The 20,809-nt window shown below is 44.6% G+C and overlaps 2 protein-coding genes across 3 annotated transcripts in view; one reads left to right on the top strand and one right to left on the bottom strand.

Moving 5' to 3' along the window:
* st6gal2a (ST6 beta-galactosamide alpha-2,6-sialyltranferase 2a) overlaps nt 1-10,003 on the top strand; it is a 44,318-nt gene extending 34,315 nt beyond the window's left edge. For both annotated transcript variants that reach the window (XM_053876585.1, XM_053876586.1), the window contains exons 6-7: nt 1,675-1,849; nt 6,152-10,003. In XM_053876585.1, coding sequence (XP_053732560.1) covers nt 1,675-1,849; nt 6,152-6,399 — 423 coding nt within the window. In that variant the 3' untranslated portion in view covers nt 6,400-10,003. The remainder of the gene's footprint in view (nt 1-1,674; nt 1,850-6,151) is intronic.
* tmtops2b (teleost multiple tissue opsin 2b) overlaps nt 1,491-20,809 on the bottom strand; it is a 48,081-nt gene continuing 28,762 nt past the window's right edge. Inside the window, exons 3-4 of the mRNA XM_053876587.1 lie at nt 11,062-11,295; nt 1,491-3,896 (exon numbers count right to left, since the gene is read on the bottom strand). Coding sequence (XP_053732562.1) covers nt 3,684-3,896; nt 11,062-11,295 — 447 coding nt within the window. The 3' untranslated portion in view covers nt 1,491-3,683. The remainder of the gene's footprint in view (nt 3,897-11,061; nt 11,296-20,809) is intronic.

Genomic DNA, 20,809 nt, shown 5'->3' on the forward strand with positions numbered 1-20,809 from the left:
CATTTTGGATCTCTCCATTCTCTCTGCCTTGATTTTTTTGTGACCTTTGTAAGGGGAACAAAGAGTTGTCAGCTTCCCCTCTTCAGAGTCCGTAAGAGCCTGCAAAAGTCTGAAGGGCCTACAAAAATGGATGCAATCAGTATGATTGAAGTAGTCAGCTTAAAATAGCTTGTCTTCCCTGGAAATCATGTGACAATAGTAGATGGGAGATGAATCAATCCTCCTCGCTGGGGTGGGTTCCCTATAGCAGCCTATAGCCGGCTGACAAAAACGTTTCCCCTGCTGGAGTTGAAGCGTAACCCATCTTCTGGTCCACCCAAGATATGCAAAAGGCCAGTAAGTCCATCTTATCAAAGTACGCAGACCCATGCTGAGGCGATGGACTTGAATTTAACTAATGATTGGAAAGGGTGGAACACACCTGATGTTTTGGATGAGATTATTCAAAAAAATGATCAAACCCCTTGATGATGGCTGAGTACTTTGACCTGAAGGGTGAAAGACTTTGTGTCTGTACATTCCAGACAGTGAAGCTTTTAATCTCCACACTGGCTGACCGAGCTATTGTCAGTGGGGTCAGAACCAACTCTCTGATGTTCAAAGAAGCCATGTGAGCAGCATGTGCTCCATTAGTGTGTGAAATGGTCCATTTCCTGACAATCAAGGACGTTTCCCCTTATTTCCTGACCGACGTCCACCCGCCGCAGCAGCTCAGCCCAGATGTGTAGCTGCAGCACTGAACAGACTCGGCACTCTTAATCCGATTTTCAGCGCTCAACATGAGCGTCCAGATTGTTATCGGTGGCAGGAGAGATTTCTTGGAGGTGTTGGACCAGTCCCCAATGATGCTCCTCCCTGCTGATAACACAGTTCACATCCGGTCAGACCAAAAAAAAGCAGATTTTCTGTGAGTTCAGTTGATTTTTGCATTGCACGGTAGCAGAATGAATCTACTGTGAAACATTGTTTCACTTGCTCTGAAATGTTTACTTCCCATGTTTAAGACTTGAGAGAATAAACTGTGGGGACTGAGCATCCTAGTGTCAAACCGGTCCTTGATGTCTTGGATATAATAAAAGCACAAAAATTATTTTGAGGTTTGCTGATGATAGGCAGCTTTTGTGGTGACATCACTATACAGAGACCGTCTTTTTGCAACACTATTTACAAAATATTTATACTGAAGACACGAACAAACTGCATAGCATAACACATTAACGTGCAAGTAGTTATTTATGTTCTTAAATTCAGCATGTGTAGTGTGTCAAATTGAGAGGAAAAAATAGTCATCACAACATTAGATACTACATAGAATATACAACAGGCAAACATACAAACACTACAGTGAAAGATAAACATGAACAACATGAACAGTATTTTATGTTTAGCTACTTGCACCTGTGGTTTCATGTCTCCTCCAGTGGTGACACTGGAAAAGCAACATACCATGAGTGAAATTTTTAAACATTTTATTTACATTTTTTGTACATGTATCACACCCTAAATATCAATGGGGAGTTGCAACAGCCCACCATGAGAAAGTTTGAGTAGCCACAGTTACCAGTAATCAGTTGTAGAAGCAGTATTAACTAGTAGCAGCTGTAGTATCTGTCACTGCAATTCTTCCTTCTCCAGCAATACTATGTGTGTTTCTTTCCCGCTCTCCTCCTCCAGTGGTTTGCCAATCCAGACTACAACCTATTTGGTCCGTACACCAAGCGCCGGCGGCTTCATCGGGACCAGCTCTTCTACATCCTCCACCCCAGATCCCTGTGGCAGCTGTGGGATGTGATCCAGGGAAACACTCAGGAAAACATCCAGCCCAACCCGCCATCATCAGGCTTCATAGGTGAGGACGCACGTAACCATGCGCTTTAGCCTTGTTTGCATGTAGCATACGTCCATCATGTCGTGGTTCCCTGCGTGTTCTTATCTCTGCTTTCGCTCGGGCAGGTATATATATGTGCACACACACGGTATCCAAGATGAAATATTTATCTTCAGTGCAGAGGGAATGGATGCAGTGAATCCATGCAGGTGCGCTGTGGCGGGTTTAAGCCTCAACAGGGACGCTGCACATCAATACGCAATCTAGCTAACGTTTGACGCCTTCCAAAGGTTTTGTTATTCCAGGTAACAGTTCAGCTTTAAAATAGCAGGGTGTCGGACAGATCTTGTCTGCGCGCTCATCTCTGACTCGGTTGCATCCGGGTCGTTCCAGGTTTCTCCATATTGTTTCTATTACGACTTAATTACAACAAAAAACTTGTTAAACAATTTAATTCAATTTAATTTAAACAGTAATAAACAGTTTGCTCTCCAGACAACAGGGAACCTTTGTAAGTGCAGTCCGGTTCCTGGTCCACTCATCACACTGATGCACAAGACACGTGGCTGCTAGGATGATAACAACAACAAACATGGAGGAATCTGCTGAGAATTTGTTACTTGGACTTATGGGGGGCAAGTTTCATTTTAACACAAATATTTTTAAGACATTAAAAGAGCTTTAGGTTAAATAAGGCATTGTTTGAATCTCATCTGATTTTAGTCATTTGTAGTTGCTGACATTGATATTAGTTAAATTACCGAGATAAAACATGCTCTGAATGAGAAATGCTGGCACCTTTGTCTACTGTGGCAATAGCATCATGATGCTGTTACGCCGGGTTCTCTCAAGGCGTCTCTGCCTGAAATGAAAGGCTTTTTTCCTGATCACCGTTGTCAAGTGTTTGCTGTCATTCAGAGTCTTTCTGTCAGAAGCAAAGATGATGGAGTCCTTTCTTTGTGTGTAGGGCTTGGAAGAAAATGACCCTCCCACTGTTGTGGCTTATTTGTCTTTGTTTTCCTTAGTAGTTGGTTTAGATGTTTATTTTTTGCTTTACATGTTTGTTGGTCCATGTGTTTGACTTGTTTACATTCTTCTCAGGCTTGAACCGTTGCACTGGTGTGTTTCAGTGTTTGATGGTTGCGTTTTTTTCTTTTCTTTTCTTTTTTTTGCGTTTGTATTTGAGAACAAAAACAGCCGCCTTGTTGTAACTTACTATTATTCTCAGGCAAATCTCGACACATCAGAGCTTCCAACCGCTTGAGCACTTCATCAACCCCCGGGCTGCCACGGCTTCAGCCTGACGTGCAGTCATGTCATGTCCCCTGCGCAAGGACTTGTGGGTCTGAGGGTCTTAAAAGGGGCGAGAGTGAGCGAGCGGCGGAGTGAAATCATTATGCAATTTTGTAATTACAGTGTGTGTTTAGAGTGTGGCACCTCGGCCGTGTCATGCAGAAGGTCGGGGGTGTGACATGTCGGGCAGGAACGTCATGAAAATCATTACAGTGGTGTTTAAAATTTGGTCACATTTATTGTGGACATCCATCAATGTAACATGAAACATCTGGACAGAAGAAGGAAGGTCGGCCATTTTGACGAGCAACTTTTTCTTTTGGCGAGGGAGAATCATCAGGCGTCTATGACTTGGTTGAGTGTGACTTTTGAGCCATGAATCGTTTCTCTGACTTGACTCTGACGGTAAGAAATGAATACAAAAGTGGTGTGAAAGTTTCACCATGTGAACAGAAAATGAATCATATTTGTACAAACACCATTTCACATGTAAAACGCACTTGAGTCCAGAAAACATATTGTCTGTGATGCCTTGAGGCTCATGACTTCCTGTGGAGAGAGCTCAGGTGAAGGCCTCCGGAGGGTTGGTGAGCTTGGTTGCCGGCGTGCTGCAGCACTGCCTCAGTGCTTCGGCGGAGATCTGGGCGGTGCAGGCCACCGTGTTGCTGGAGACTCTGCGGTGCAGCTGGATGACCGTGGTCTTGGGCATGGACGTGTCGCCATTCTGTGCTGACCAGCGGTCACAGTGGAACAGGATCAGGAAACATCTGTAGAACTGAAGCCGGAGACAAAGCTCAGTCAGTGGATGGCTCTTCCAGCACTCTAAACACTGTCATGCTCCAGAGGTGGATGACCCTAACCCCCTCAGCTCCGGGAGTGGGCTCTCACAGCTGTTTTTAAAGAGAGCGGGAGATTTTCTAATTCTGAATGCTGTCACCTCAACATTGTTTGGAGCTTCTAGAACCTGGAATGGAAAAGCACCATTAGATGTGTCTGTCCAGGACTCACTGGCAGGTGGACACGATAATGTGACAGTGGCTCCAATTCTCAACCAGATATGAAAGAGAAGAAGGGAATTTTTTGCTAATATTATTGTGACAATGCCGAACTGGCAGTGTATCGTCCCCCCTGTATCGGGAGATGTGTCGTATTGCCAGATTCTTGCCGATACACAGCCCTATTTGAGCCGTATACTGCATCACTGTCAGGATCAACCTGGTCGCCTGACGCTGTATTTTTCGGCACTCGAGGAGTGAAACAAAGAGGAGTAATTATGTGATACTAACTATGATGTTTTTTGTGACAATGATCACAACGGTAGTATCTCTCGCTCAACATACAATGCAGATAAACAAAAAAAATCGGTAGCAACACAAGCAGTCATTTCAATGACGCTGACCATGAATGGTGTAATGGAAGATAAGTAGCAACAACTGCTGGGATAGTAGTGAAAACAACACAGTACATAAGTGCTTTCATGGGGAATCAAGCCAGCAACCCTTGACTGCATCAACAGTGTCGGACAGAGTAATTTCAGAGATGATATCGGACTCTTTGTTAAGAGAACATAACCGCAGCATGACGGCGAGGCGGGACTTGTATGGTGTGACATTTGTGTGTGTGTGTGTGCGCACGTGGAATAACAATCTAGAGAAGACAAAAACGGCTAACTGCTCTTGCGCTTGCAGCTCCTCACAGCCAGGGGGAGGGAACATCCAGATCCTGCTGAGCCACAAAAACACAGTTTCATGTTTTATGTATCGGGGCTGAGCTTCCTCTGCTGGCACGCGCCATCACAACATTGAGTACTTCACTCCACAAAAGATTAGGGATTTTTTTTTTTATTGTGCCGTCGGGCGGCGTCACGCTGCGCCCCGAGACAAGGCCATTAGACTGATGAACATCTGCAGTCTCAGATTACAGGACCTGATTCAGAACAGCGCTCCTGCTGACTGCACTCGGCTTAACTTAGTGTCCTCACAAAGCTTTGGACTTAAGGTGCGGCTTTCATCAGGACAGTGGAGGCTTGTGTGTGATTGTCTTTGCAAATCACCTCTCAACGTCAGACGTTGCCTCTTCTCACTGACGCTTGTTGTCAATGCTGCTCCGATAAAACCTGCCGAGTTTACGCTGTTACTGCCTGGAACCATGTTGAATGTCACACTGTAGCGCAGTGACTCACGGCAGAACCGACGTAATAACCTGTTTAATTGACGTCTTTTCTTTCCATTACAATAACCTAATCACTTGTAGCTACGCGCCACCAATGTCATCACTTGAGCAGATTTTCAATGTAATTATTAGAAATGCGTTTTTTTATTTCATATTTGTTTAAAAAGGTTTCAAATTCAGCATTTGAGTACGACAAAAAAACATTTCCCCCGGTGTGGTCCAGACTGTCTGGGCTACAAGTGACTCTTGTGACCGGGGCCCCTCACCAGGGAGGCGTCCTGACACTGCTTGGAGCTGACTATTTTTCTACACTTGAAAATGAACTGAACTTTGAGCCTGCTTGACTTGAGCTGTGGTGACTTCATACATGGGTTTGACTAGTGTTGACACATTGATTTTTATTTTTTTTTTTGTTATTATTCTGAACAACCTTTTTAGTAACAAACAATTCTGGTTATTCCTGAATGTTTGTTGTATCCCAGCAAAGCAGCAGACCAAACAATTTCCTGAACCAATACAGTGACTATCTATTAAAAGGTTATAATCTGCACATTTTAATTCTTGATATACTAAATATTTTCTTCTTTTTCAAATGTCTCTTTGTTTTTTTTAAACATTTACTTTCGACTGTAAAACCATTACTATTTATGGAGTTACATTGATGGTTTTAACAATATTGTGCCTTTTAAATAAATATATTGATGAACTAAAACTTCTGAAACATGGTAATAATCACATCATTTATTTTAATGTTCTCATGTAAGTCCTCATGTGTTGCAAAACATTATTGTTATTGTTATTTTTCATGGCCTCTATATTGGTGCAGTGGCTCCTAAACGGTTGTTTTCTTCATTCCAGGGATCCTCCTGATGATGGCGCTGTGTGAGCAGGTGCACGTGTACGAGTACATTCCCTCCATGAGGCAGACGGACCTGTGCCATTACCATGAGCGTTACTATGACGCCGCCTGCACACTGGGCGCCTATCACCCCCTCCTCTTTGAGAAGAGCCTGATTCGGCGGATCAACAGCGGCCCAGAGAGCGACCTCTGGAGGAAAGGCCGGGTCACGCTTCCGGGCTTCAGCACTATCGACTGTGAGATATGAAACCTCTGACAAGGTCCGATTCTGAGAGTGCAGTGCAATAACCGCCGAAGAGACGAGGAGGCTGCAGCTAACAGGTTCAGATATTAGAGCTCTGAGGAAGATGAGCCGCAGCCCTGCAGGGCGGGATCAACCCATAGAGCTAGTTTTCATCACGTCGGCTCAGGAGGTCGAGTCTCTGTGTGGACGGTGGACTCTTCTCCCTGCTTTAGCTGAGCCACGTTAGCTGTGGAGCTGACTAGCGTAGCAACAAATCGGTGTTTTTCTAGGTGGAAGGTTTTCAACGTGTGTCTTGAGGAGAGCCGCCGTTTGGCCTGGCGGCTTTTTGTTATGTTTTTTTTTTTTACACCAGGGTTTACATGCAGGAGCAGCGCCGTGTTCCTGACAGAGGGTCTGACTCAAATAGAGGTCACACGGTTTTATATACGATGAAATTACTCCGTCTGCAGCGTTGACTGGGAGTTAGCAGGAACAATGGTGGCGACTGCAAGGAGGCGAACTGATTGTTTCATAAAAAAACGTGGATAACAAATGCGGTTTACGGCACGTCATGCTACTGTTGAAAGCTAATTTTGTCAAACTTTTTATATCATGATTAAAGTTTACATCTTTTACTTTTGAAAGTACTTTCCTATTTACGAGGACATTTAAGCTAATAAAAGAGGTGTTTAAGTCTTAGCGCTGCATGACAATAACTTCTACATTGAAAGTCAAACCCGAAAATGTGTCGTCACTGTGTGGACCCACTTCCCTGATGGTCATTGTTTTTGACCGTTTTGCGTCAAGAAATCCTCAGCCGCGGCTCACTCCGCTAGCTAGCGAGCGTTAGCATCCGCAGCAGCGTTTGACACCAGGTTATGGCTCGGCCTGACACAGTGACGGATTGAAAACTTAAATTGCCTTCATAAGGTAAAGAGAAGCTGGAAGTTAGTGTGGCAGGTTGCTACGGTGACGGACAGCTGACGTACGTTTTCTCTGCAGCTCAAGCTCGGCTGCTGCTTCCTCTGATGTGTTTGGGAAAATGGGAAAGTTACTTTCCTCTTGTACTTTCTGGACTGAATGATAAATAATTTGCGTGTGCATGTGGACCAGTCGGCTGCCACTGCCTTTCTAATTTGTTTTGCTTCCCACCCAAGTTAAAAGCCCGGGGTTTTTGACTGTGCGTTGGGAGATATTTTAAAGAAAGATGGACGGGTGCAGACGCCAGGTGTGGAGCCAAACCTTGTCTAACGAAGGGAAAGTCACTTCAAACACATGCGGAAGCAAGTTAGACAGCGGAATAATTTGGAAATAAAGATGTGTCACCACAGCGTGCTGACCAGACTGGTGCGTTCAGGGACCTCACACACTGGAGAATCAACCATTACACACTCTTTTGCATGATTAATTCCACAAGCTTCCGTATGAAAGATGAGTTTTGTAGAGTTTTTAATGGGATTTCAAATTAATATTGACATGATATCAACATGATTCATTTTTTAATCTGCCCGGGAAAATGTGTTAAAATATTTGTCCTTCAGTGGTTTAAACAGGATCTTTTGAGTATTGTTTACAAATTCCTGCATTGAAATTTTACATATTTAAGGTTTAAGTTTAGCGACAAGCAGTTGACCGTTTGACTGCTAACGTCTCGGAAGCTTTAGCATATCGACACTGCGATCAGTGAAGTCACTCAGGAGATGCCAGGGAGGAAGTGCGTTGTAACCGTCTCGGTCATTGTGATCGACGAATCAGAGTGTTTGATGTCACGTGCTAAAAGTTAGGATGGATTTGTTTTTTTGTTTTGTAAACCACTGAATGATAGATCTTTTTGGGTGACAGAAGTTTCTTTATTCACCTGCCTGAGCCATTGCAGCTACAAGGGCCGACGCTCCAGTCGAAGACGTTCTGTTGATCTTTGTTTTCTTGCGACATATTAACATAGCTCTCCGTAGAGGCGAGCTGAGGCAGTGTGTTCATATGTTGCACCTGATCGAAGCTGTGGAGGAGGTGGGGTGTGTTTTTCCCAAGACGTGAGTGTTCACTTGAAAGAAGTTGTTTTATTCAGGCGGCGTACTGACCGTAGATCTTAGTCAGTCACGTGACTGTTTTGGCTCCACAGTTTCGCCCCTCAGCTCAGACATTTTAATTGAATGTAATGTCACTGGTCAATCCAGTCGCAGAGCTAATATTCCCATCATCCCCTTCTCACGGACGAAGACCAAAGTGTCTCATGTTCCTGAATCCTCGAATATTGTGCGGAGCTCAGCGCGGAGATCATGGAAGAGGAATGTGAACCTGTAATATCTTCAGACTTGTCTCTGGATCTAGGTCCTTCCGTAGCCTTAGATAGAAGCTGCGGACAGAAATGAACCGTGCCATTATTGGTGTGAAAAAATGTGAAAAAGTGTTGTGATTGTCCGTAGAGCAATCCTGGACGATGTGGTCAATGTGAGCTCACGTAGAGCCAAATTAGCTTTGGACTTATTTTATATTAAAAAGTAGCAGTTTGTCAGTCATTTTTAAGGCGTCTAACTTCTTCTGTTGCAACACCGGGCAAAAAAGTGAGTGTAGATAAGTGGTCATCATGTGTGTATGAAACGGTAACGGTTGCAACTTTACATATTTATTTCACATTACATTTTACATTTCTGTGCTTAAACTTGAATTATGTTGTCATCTCATTTGCACTACTTCACATATATTTCACGAGGAACTGAGATGTAAGCAGGAGGTTGTTTTAATTCACTGTTCATTTCATTGATGATTCTAAGTCATGTAGAAATAAAAGTAAAAAAGTATCATGGAAATGTAAGTAAAAATCCCACACTTTCTTTAGCTAAATTGAATATAATATTCAGTGAGTTTTTTGCCTTAAACAGCCCACTTTCTCTGTTTGTTTTGGGCTGTTGAAGTGGGATCCTGCTGACCCGCCTGCCCTGCTGTACGCCACCGCACCTCTCCATGAAAGTACAGAGATATTTCATAGCTCGTGATTGTAACTCTCTGAAGGTACTTCTTCTCTGTATTCGCCACATCAGGGCTCTTCAACCATCTGTGCTCACGTGGCTGGTTTGTTGGTCGACTGAAGGTTGCAGTGCATGCTAGTGGGCGCCAGGCTGGTAGTTTCAGTGACTTCTTATCTGTATCTTGTGCCAACTTATTGTGGAACATGTGAGTATTTATTGAAATGGGAAGAGAGGATTTGGTTGTAACCATCAGGTGACCCTCATTTTTGCACCACACTGCCTCTGCTGGTGGATTTCAGTCGCTTCATTTAAGTTGTTTTACCATGACTAAAAGCTGATCTTTGGTCCCCCCCCACTGGAGAAACTTTCAATAACTTACAGATCCTAGGTGCTAACTGTTGACAGGTGTTTGGTGCTTGTGAGTCACCTTTCTTTATTCTGACATTAAAAGTCACACCAGATTGGAGTTATGCTCCCCAAAATCGGGTTGATTCGAATTCAAACTGGTGAATCTGCATCCAGCGTGTCCACCAGTTCCCTCCCAGCAGCCTTAGGGACTTTGTTCTGTCTCTTATAACACTTGAATTGATGTTTGAAAGGAACATTTGTATGATTTCTGCTGTTGCTCTTGGTCTTTTCTATGATATAAAGTTGTTGTACATGTCAAACGGTCTCTCTTGTTTTTATTATTTTAAATTTGTTTATGTTTGTTTTTGTTATCATGAAACAACAGAGAATGGATACTACATTAACAATATGAAAAATAAATAAAAATAAACTAACTGAAATAGCAGTTCATGAAGGAATTCTTGGTAAAAGAAATACAAAGAGTAGCAAAACAAAAAAAATCATAAAAAGTAGTAGTTAACTCCGATTAATTAATTACAACAACTAGAAAAATTTGAATATTTTAATCGCATTTAATCCTTTTAATTTAAATTAATTGAACAGTTTGCTCTCCAGACAACAGGGAACCTTTGTAAGTGCAGGAGTTCCTGGTCCACTGTTCACACTGATGCACAAGACACGTGGCAGCTAGGATGATAACAACAACAACAAACATGGAGGAATCCCTGAACAAAAGCAAACAAAAGCATCTGTTTGCTTTTGTTCAGGGAGGTTTTTCACTACACAATGCCCAGGGTTTCCACTACTCTGAATGTACTTGAAATTCTTATCCAAATATTTTCAAGACATGAAAAGAGCTTTAGTATAAATAAGGTGATATAAAAACTTGAATATAGCTACCATCCTGATTTATTGTGCTATTGTCAAACTGATGCAGAATAAACAATATTTTGTTGTTTAAATGTATGTATGGGTCCATCATTTGATTCAGTAATATACCACATTCATTCAAATTGAAAAATGTGGCTTCCTGTGGCAAATATTCTGATACCATTAAACTGCGATTCATTGAGATTAATTCATCAGAAATTGTCTAGTTAATTTCATAATTTTTAAAATCAAATCCCACCCCTAATAAAAAGCTCAATTACAAGAGAAAATGCTGAGTTAAAGTTATCAAATCTCGCCAATGTAAAAAGTTAAAAACGTACTCTGCACCTTTTGTTCGCCAGGGACGCTGACCTCAAACAAAACGGCAAGCTGATAAACGCTGACTCGGCAGCACCCTGCACGGCTTTGTAAGCCTGTTTGTCTTCTGCTCACGTCTAACAGGTCTCAAACATGGCTGCTGCCGCCGCTGCTGACTCACCTGCTTGTTCATGAGAATATAGATGAGCGGGTTGATGACGGTGCTGCTCTTGGCCAGCAGGGAGGGAATCACGCTGGCCACAGGGCTGATGATGTCGGGCGGCCCGAAGGTGGCCATCATGGCCACCACACCGTACGGCATCCAGCAGAGCAGGTAGCAAGCAGCCGTGGTCAGAACCATGAACAGTATGTGGTACTCCCGGCGCCGGGCCGCCGTCTTGCGGATCTTCCCCACCTGTTGATGGAAGCGGGACATGTCACGCTGGGGCTGTTTAACGCCTCATTCTTGCTCCCATTTTCTCGCCGGTCAAATTACCGCCTTTTCAGCGCTTGACAGTTTAGACCCAGTTATGTCGGCGCGGGTCCGGTGACAGTTTCATTTCCCTTCAATTCCGCTGCGCAAATGACACATTAATACAGCAGGAGCATGAGTGACTGGTTCCTTAGTGGGCAGACGCAGAGGAAAGGGCCCAAATTGAGACACATGAATCAGTCTTAAAAATGTCTTTTCAACCGAGTTTGAAAAATGTTTGAAAATCTGAGTGCTTTGACTCACTCACATTTGAGGCAGCAGAATTTTTTTTTTGCAGCTTTTAGTTGAAGCTGCATGAAAACCCCTTGGCGCTAGGGGGCGCAGCTGCTCCACCCCACCTACCAATGACAGCACAGAGGAAGACAAGTGCCAGGTATATTTCTAGATCATTTTGTTATTCAGCTTACATACGGCAGGTCATCTTTACACCGCTAACAAATGTGAGTACAGTGGTACCTTGGTTTTCGAACGTCCCGGACTTCGACCAAATCGAAGTTCGAACAAAAATTTCAGACCCATGAAATACATAATAAAGGCATTCACCACGAACCATGAGGTTTGATGGTTTCAGCAGTTGCAACCCGTTGACAGACGCGCTTCCTTATAACCACAGTATGACGCGTCTTTGCCGAGTCGACACGACACGGGGATTGATCTGTGAGCTCGGCGCGTGCGGGACCCATCGATAGTTGACGTCTCAAACATGTCGCCCCTGAATATCTTCTCACGCTCAGCTACTTTAATGACGAGCTAGCTTAATGGTACTGTATAGCATTGCATTGCAGTCAATAAACACACATGGTTCATGGTTGAATGATTTACTGGAATCAATTAACTTAGTCAATAAACAAATAAGAATATTCAGCGTATTTCAGCTCCAGTGAGAAAGACTGGTTTATTTTTTTATTAGTTACTTATATTGTTATTGTTTTTTTAAATTGTATCTATTTATTTTTTATTGTATTATTATATTTCTGTTCTCTATTGCACGATGTACCAAAGCACTGTCCTAGTTGGTGCGACCCTCACTGACATTGGCAGTGAAGCTGATTCTGGTTCAGACAGAGTGGGAGTTAACCTGAAGGCTCCTGGGAGCGTGCCCCTCTTTTCCTGACACACTTGGCTCAGTAGGTGCACAGACAGACCCCTTATGGTGCTGGACCGCCAGCCCTTTTTCCTGCGTGAGAAAAGTGCCCTGTTTCTCCTTCATTGTTTAATTCTTGAGGAAAAAAAAGGTCAATCTCGACCAATTGTATTTTTGGTAGATGGCAGGGCATTTATTCAAGGTCTTGCTGACCTGCCATCCAGCCACTGCCACGGCAGCTTCCATGGTATTTACACAGTGCCCTTTAGCCAGGATCCTTTTGGAGGGTCCAATGTATGATGTGGTTGTTAAAAGAAACACCTTGTGACCTTATCATTAGTCTGACGCTCACTGAAAAATGGCATACATTTTGAACCTGCAACCTTATGAACCTTACGAACAATGCAAATTGTCATATACTGATGTTGAATAGACATGGATGACATGTTGAGTTACACCATATAGTACATGATAGATGACCATTTCAGTGATTTGATTGTCACATTTTCCGGCTTGTCCTCATAACAATACACCAATAACAATGATAATAATCCTTCTTCTTCTTTCTTCTCCACATCTTCTCCACATGACGGAGAAGACCTCCGTCAGCCACACTATATCACACGCACTGTATGAGGAGTGAGACATGCAGGTGCTCACACCCCTCCGCACCCCCCTACTTGCATGTCATAGAGAGCCTCCGACCCGTTGAAAAGCCGACTCTTCGCTCCATCCATCTACAGCAATAGACAGTTTAAAAACCTCGCCATGGATCACAGAATGGTGCGCGAGCGACAGAAATAGCTTTCTGTCGTGGGCTGATGACGCACATCCACTTCCTGGTTTCTTCCATCTGCCTGATGTGAGTAATTATACAACAGCGCTTAATATTTAATGGAGCCGAGGGATAAAAATGGCTGCCGACAAATCTTTCTCTCCTCGTTGACCTTTGTAAAGGAGACATTTCACGTCAGTGGATTTTGGAATCCCACTTCTGGAGAAGTTATTAGCAGGTGGGGCAGCTTCTAATGGACGAATGCCCTGGAGGTGGTGGTGAGTTTTTAAGATAAGTTAGCTGCTCTTCTTTGAACATGCTCTTCTTTGAGTCTCAGATGGATCACTGACCTCCCCCCACGCCAGAGTCTCAGGGCACTTTCACACTGCGGGTTCTGTCTCCAGACAAAGCTCTTTCGGCTCAAAAGTCCGACATGTGAACGCAAGCGAATCGGGTTTTGGCCGCGGACTTGATCCTGGCTGGAGGCCTGCACTTTGTGTCGGGAAGCTCTCAGCGGGTGAGAGCAGTAAAGGGTCTGATCGCTGTCTACGTGGAGAACATCGTTCAAAAACAACTTCTCAAAATCCCAGAACCTTGAGGTGAGTAGCTGGGAGCTGCAGGAGAGAGGAGCGCAGCGTTCCGGGACTCACAATGTGTGCAGGTGTTTGATAACTCACGTGTTTTCGCCTTTATTAGGCTGATAAACATCTGATTTTATTGACAGAAAGATTTGCTTATATGAATAATACCACGCTCTACAGTAACTGTTTTCACTGCTGTGATGTGGCTGCAGCACAGCTGCCTGCATGAGGAGGAAAGACGCTGCTTGATTTCTCCCAAGTTACAGAAGATCACCAGACTGTTCATTGATCATTTCCGACGTCTGGATCTGTACCTCAATGGTTAAAACCTTCTCGATGGTCCGTGATCTCTCTCTCTGTGTTCAACGTGTTGTGAGAGCAGCGTGGATCAATCTAGACGCTCCGTATTACACAGCTTGGTTCCGCTATTTCCTTGTAAAATAAACATGACAAGACTCTTTCATGTTTAGTTTTGGCTATGAAACGCCACATTCTGTTACAGCCGTGGCAGAGCTCCGTCATCAGTTCAGGTCTGAGGTGAGGACGACTCATAGTACTAAGAAGTGACAGAGAAATAAGGAGGTCAAGCGGGTGGTAAATAGGTTGTCACATGGCTGATGACGACTTCCTTGAGACGTGCTTCGTTGTGGGTCACAAACCAGCTATTTCGCACAGAGCGCCGCCAGCTGAGGAGGAAAAAAGGACATCGCCTGAGGCCCAGAGGTGCTGCACAGCAGGGGGCGAATCGGACTCAGGCGTCCCCTGCAGTGTGAAAAGCCCCCATAGATCATGAGAAATCTGACGCTGCTTCTCGGTTGCACCACGAGTCAACCAGATACGGAGGGAAACAGCTAAAGGAGAATTCCATATCCATGTATTCCATGTGGGAATAAAAACAAACTGTGCTCTTACTTTAATTCAACAGTCGTAAAGATATGTAATGAGCGCTTTAGTTTCAGGTCAAAACGTCTTGACAACAATGTGGGACTAACTAGTGCCAGTAGCTTGAGCTCTGAACTTTTCCAACTCAGGGGAGAAAAACAAAGTCTCTTCAGAGGAGTGGAAGAACTGACTCGCAGTACAAGCAGGCAGACTGGCTCTTAAATCTCTGCTGAGAGTGACGGCTGAGAGAACTTCCGCTGCAGTTATCAGCGCAGGGGTCTATAGGGGATCGGATCACATTAAAGAGACGACAGAAAAGACAGAACACTTTTCATTCTCTCAGCAACAATCTGAGGATTTCGCATCCTCGCTGAGCTGCCAGCTATTGACATAGGGATTCAGTAAGTGGTGACTTGAGTTGGTGTGCCAGAGTACGCAGTGACTCACAAGCGGCAGGTCTCCAGGGTTGCTTTGCGATCACCCATGTGAATGGAAATCATTTGCTTCCCACATTAAAAAGAGGGAATCGGATCAAGGGGAGTGAGGCTTTGTTTCAGCAGCGGCCGCCGTCCTGCAATTCATAACCAGTCAAGCGGAGGGAGTGAAGTAACAGCGACATGTAATGGCAGCTGTAACACGAGGAAGGCACAGTGGCTCGTGGTGGGCGTCGCCGCCTCGCAGCAAGAAGGTTGCAGGTCCCGTCCATTCTATGTATGTTCCCTCCGTGGGTTCTTGCTCCGTTTTCCTCTCAGCCCAAAAACAGGGGGTTGAGTACTTGAGCATAGGTTTAACTATCCTTGAGGGGACCAATTCCTGGCAACACACACCTGGGTAATTATGCTTTGTGGGGAGATTTTTGCTGGTCCCCATAAGGTTAAGCCTCAATTTGAGGATGAAAACATCAAAATAACCGGGTCATTATCATTGGGTTTAAGTTTGGTTTAGAGTCCTGGTTGAGGTTAGCCATGTGCTTTTTGGAAAGCAAGGTCAATGAAATGCCCCCACAAAGACAGCGGTACATGCGTGCCCTTTCATGTCCCCCACCTTCAGCCCAAAATACCTTGTGACACCCATATGTTGCAAACAACATTCTGTTTTCCTTCTTTACTGGCATGAAGTTCATGCTTTTGTATCTAAAACTTGAATTCAAAAACTTTCATGACAAAGCTCAAAGATACATTGCACTTCCCAGGATGTTCTCAGGAAGCCAATTCTTTATGTCATGCCTTTAGATGCAAATACAGTGGTACCTTGGTTTTCGAACGTCCCGGACTTTGAAGAAAGCGGAGTTCGAACACAAATTTAGATATTTTTTTGCTTCTGATTTCATACAAAAATCCAGAACTCGAACGCGAAAAAAGCCGGAAAAAACATCACATGCGTGGACCGATCAGCTGACCCACGACGCGCTTTGTTATTGTGTAAAACCTTTCCTGTCTCCGCACTGGACCGTGGTAGAGTGTCACAGGGGAGGTGCTCGCTCTCCACACCTCCGAGGCTGGAGCGCTCACTCCAGGGTTTGATGTCCTGTAGTGGGCTGGAGCTGGGACATGGATGAGGTGAGTCTGGGACAGAGCGTTACTTGGTTTATGACTTTGTCACAGCCAAACTGCACAGAAGCGCACATTCAGAGCTGGACACGCACCGGGCACCTCTTCACTTCTGGAGAGACGTCACTCACTCGGCAACCCCTCCCACATGCAGCGGCCACACACATAGACGAACAGCGCACCTGCAGCAGACACTCTACACTCACTCCAAAAAAGACTATTTTAAGGCTTGGAACGCATTATTTCTTTTTCCATTCATTGTAATGGAAAAAATCAATTCAGATTTCGAACAAATCGCTTCTCGAACAGCCGTCTGGAACGGATTGTGGTCGAGAACGAGGTACCAATGTATGTGGTTGGCTGTGTTGCAATATTCGTGTAGACTTTTACTTTCAATCACATTTTCGTCAAAAGTTCATTTGTAGAAGTGTTGCCCCGCACACATGTTTTTAACTCATTAAATTGGCAGTGTAAGTCGTGTACTGGGAGGAGGGTGACTCACAGAGGAGGGGGGAACAAAGACAAAGGCTAGCGACTGCGGCGGGATGAGGCGGAATATGCTAATGTCTATAGCTAATTAATCTCCCGTGCCTGACTTGGAGAACACAAAGAGCGAGTTCTACAGTTGACTGAAACACACACCACCACGCAGAGAAAAAGGACGTGGCTCTGGTTTGGGCAGCAAATAACTGAGCAGTGCCGTGATTTCTTTCTCAAGTGAACAGACACAGAGTGTGCTGAGAGCCCGCGATGGTGGTGAGGCTGGCACAGAGACTCAGAATCAATGCTGAGAGGCGCCTTCTGCTGTGTGGTGTGAATGTTGTGGCGGAGTGTTTCCAAACTAGCAGGAAACAGGTCTCAGCGCGGTGACGCTCGCTCTCCAGCTGAAATCAGAGAGCACATCACCGGAACAATTTTCCCCGTGACCCAGCCCCTTCTGTTCAACCTCAGCCCGGCCGCCTGTCACACAAAAGTCCAGTTCGTCCTGCTTTTAGGCAATTTTGTTCAGAGGAAGAAAAACGACTAAGTGACTTTCCCCTCCCTGCTTCAGTGCTGCAGAGCTAACGTCACACATGTGAAGCATCAACCTGGCTGAAGACCTGTTGAACACAATGAAAGCCAGTGGCCAGGTCTCATGAAAGGTGGCGGAAGACTCACTGATGGAATTCAGCATATTGATCCCGGCCACCTGCCGTGTCCCCAGGACGAGAAAATAGATGAGTCCATTTGCTTCCCCATCATCAGAGTTGCATCGATCTCACCCAACATTTACCGTCTTTCACGCCGCGGCTTTGCTCCTTTGTTTTGAACACACTTATTTGGAAACTAACAAGCGGTTTTTCCTATGTTTTGCTTGGTTCATAATCACATTGATGGGATTTTAATGGGTGACATTAAACTGCTGCTTGATTTTGAGAGTTATTGTGAAAATATTTGGTCCCCTGCGGTTTCCATAGCCAAACATCAATATGCTGTAAATGCAGCTATAAATCTAATATCTAAAAGCATCTCTTCCTCATGCAGTGATATTCTGGAAAAACAAACCTGCTCCTGCAACTGCAGCCCGGGATTCAAGTGTCTTTCATCACTGCTTAAAACATTGTCTCGAACAACGTGTATAAATCAAGTTGACACGATGCAAAATTAGAATCTAACACAGCCAACTTTCGCTCAACCACTGTCTGATGTTGCAGCCTTGAAAAGAGATGAAAATAACATTGCATAGCAATTTTCATGTTGGTCTCATCCTCTACATTTTCAGGTGAAATGACCCATAAAACTGCTGCAACACGGTCTCACTCTCTTAAGGTGTTGGATATTGTCAACCTTCCCGCGGCAAGACCATTTCAAGAGCGCAACCTCAGAGGAGCACTACTACAGTATATAGCTTCACCCTTATGCCAACGACATACTCTTTTCTTTTTGTGATGCGCTGCCCACGCTGTGCCACTGAAGGGGAAACGCAATTCTCTTAACAGCCTGAGGCGTCAACATGCTCGACAGACGGCTGAATGCTGCGTCACTTTAGGAATAATTGATATTTAACACCTTAGAAATGAGAAGGTGTTGAAGAGTAACTTCTCTTTCTGTAGGCTAATTTAAATACAGTATAAGGCAATTTGGTTTGAAACTTTTAACTGAAGTTCAAGCTCTTTTACAACTGAAATCGGGTGGTGGGTCAGTGGAGGGTCAGCTGGGATCACTCTCCAGTACCACGACTGCCTGACAGATTACATCAGTGTTTTATTCAGGTACAGCACGGCCTGTTTTTTTTTTTTTGTTTTAAACACTCATTAATCATCTCCATTGTAATGTGGCCTCGCTGAATTAATTTCTTGTCTTGTGCAATGTAAATCAGTGATCATGCATTTATATAGGATTTGCAGACGTGTGACGGCGAGTGTGACCCGGAGCTGGCAGGCAGCCGCTGGCACCTCCCACTGAAGTCACTGGAATAATTGCTTGTGTGGTGGTGCTGGCAGGAGAAAGGAGTTTCTCAGAGGCTGCCTCTGTGCTGTGGCCAGAATAATGATAAATATTTGTTTGGTCAATAGCAGCAACTCGGGCTGGCCACACTGAAGCTTGCTGGTCCTTATACTGTATGTGTCTGTACACACCATTGGATTGTTCTTGGTACACACTGTTCTCCTCAGGATTCTTTCCAAATATAAGGGAACAACACCTCCAGAGTGATGTCTTCTTTCTCTTTCGGCTTCTGCCTTCAAGGGTTTCCACATCTTCCTCCATCTCACCCTGTCCTCTGCTTCCTCTTCTCTCAAACCTACAGACCTCATGTCCTCCTTCACCACCTCCATAACTCTCCTCTTTGGCCTTCCTCTCCACCTTCTGCCTGGCAGTTCCAACCTCAACATCTTCATCTACCAATGGACTGGCTCTCTCTCCTCTGTACATGTCCAAACCATCTCAGTCTACAATGAAAAATGTGAAAAACACACGAGGCCTTAAAGTGCCACCGAAATGTTCTTGCTAAAAACAAAGAAAATTTGTAACATCACAGTGTTCTAACAATTGTATTTGGGGGGGTTAATTGTTTGATCCTGAGCGTGCAGAGTTGTTTGCGACTCAGATAACGGTGCAGAGGAATACCAAATTATTATGACCGCAGCTTCATCATACTTAGCGGAAAGTGCCAACAGTATGAGGTGCTACAAGCATCTGAAATGACCTGAGGTAGTGGTTTAGTACTGAACCCATGTTGATGCTCCCTGTACGGATGCAGTCATCCCATTGACTGGGTGGTTTTCAGAGTACATATCACCCATCGATCCGATGGACCAGTAGGCTCCTCCTGTGCCTGATGTTCCTAATACAAAAAGGCTGTTATCGCCCATTCTATGAGCGCCACCTAGTTGGTTGAAAATATCCCTTTCCCTGAGTCTACGGTTGGGGTTAGGATCAGGATAGAACTATGTTCATCTCACTTATTGTTGCTCTGAGATCACTACTTACGTATTCTATCTCATTTAGCCATCAGCTTCAGTCAGGGTGGTCATAATGTTTTTGATAAACCATCATTATTGACCAGACCCCACCAATCCGGCAATGTATGTTTTATGACAGTGTGATATTCTCTCGCTGTGGTACAAAGGAAAACCCATGTGTTTTGCGACCCATAATTCATTGCAGCAAATGAAACGTATCCCCCTCTCATTGAATGGTGTGAGCGCTGCCGACTCTACCAACTAGGCGGCACAGCAGGAGGCGACTGGCTCATCTGAATGGGTGACACGTATACAAATGGATGAGAGCATTTGGTCTCTCTGTCTTTGTTGCTGATGTGATGAGTGATCTGAACTGATTCTTCTCTGAGTTGATTCTTTCATTTTGAACAGAAAGACTGACTCATCGATCAGCAGTCAAAGTGATCCAACTTCCAGCAGGTTTCCTCAAAAGCCGTCGCTTAGGCACATATAAAGCAAAACAGTTCCGAAGTTCCGGAGCCCAAGCTGCTCCTCAGTCTGTGTGGTCTGGATCTTACTATCCCAAAGTGCTGGTCAGACGGAAGTGGGTCAAAGTTTGTGTGACTGGGCCGTGAGCTCCACTCTCGGTCTGCAGCAGCGCACTGCGCTGGGCAGCCGTCGCTCTGTCCCCTCAGGCAGCCTATAGATGCAAATAAAGTTCAGCCAAACACCCTTGGTGGTTTCCACAACTCCTCACTCAGTGTCAGATGGGACTGGTGACTTGCTTTCAGGTTGGCTCGCATCTGAATCATCAGTCCAGTAGTATGAGGTTAGCTTGCCTTATTCAATGGCAAAGCAGTTCAAACGGCTCCAACACTTCCACACAGTCCTGGCCGATGGACTCTGTGCCAGTATTCATCTGGCCTTGTGGAGGTTATATGGAATTAAAATTGCCACGAAGTTGAGACTCAGGGTGAATTTAGATTCCTTTGGATCCTTAACCCGCAAGGTAAACAATCCTCACTCCTAACTCTCAACTTTAGCCCTCCAAATCAAGGGTTAAGGGCTGTATGTGACTTAGAAATTCAGATACATGCTCACACTATGGGGGGCGGAATTTCACAAAGCAGCGTTCAGTCTGT

The sequence above is a fragment of the Synchiropus splendidus genome, chromosome 10, assembly GCF_027744825.2.
Source record: "Synchiropus splendidus isolate RoL2022-P1 chromosome 10, RoL_Sspl_1.0, whole genome shotgun sequence".
NCBI lineage: Eukaryota > Metazoa > Chordata > Actinopteri > Syngnathiformes > Callionymidae > Synchiropus > Synchiropus splendidus.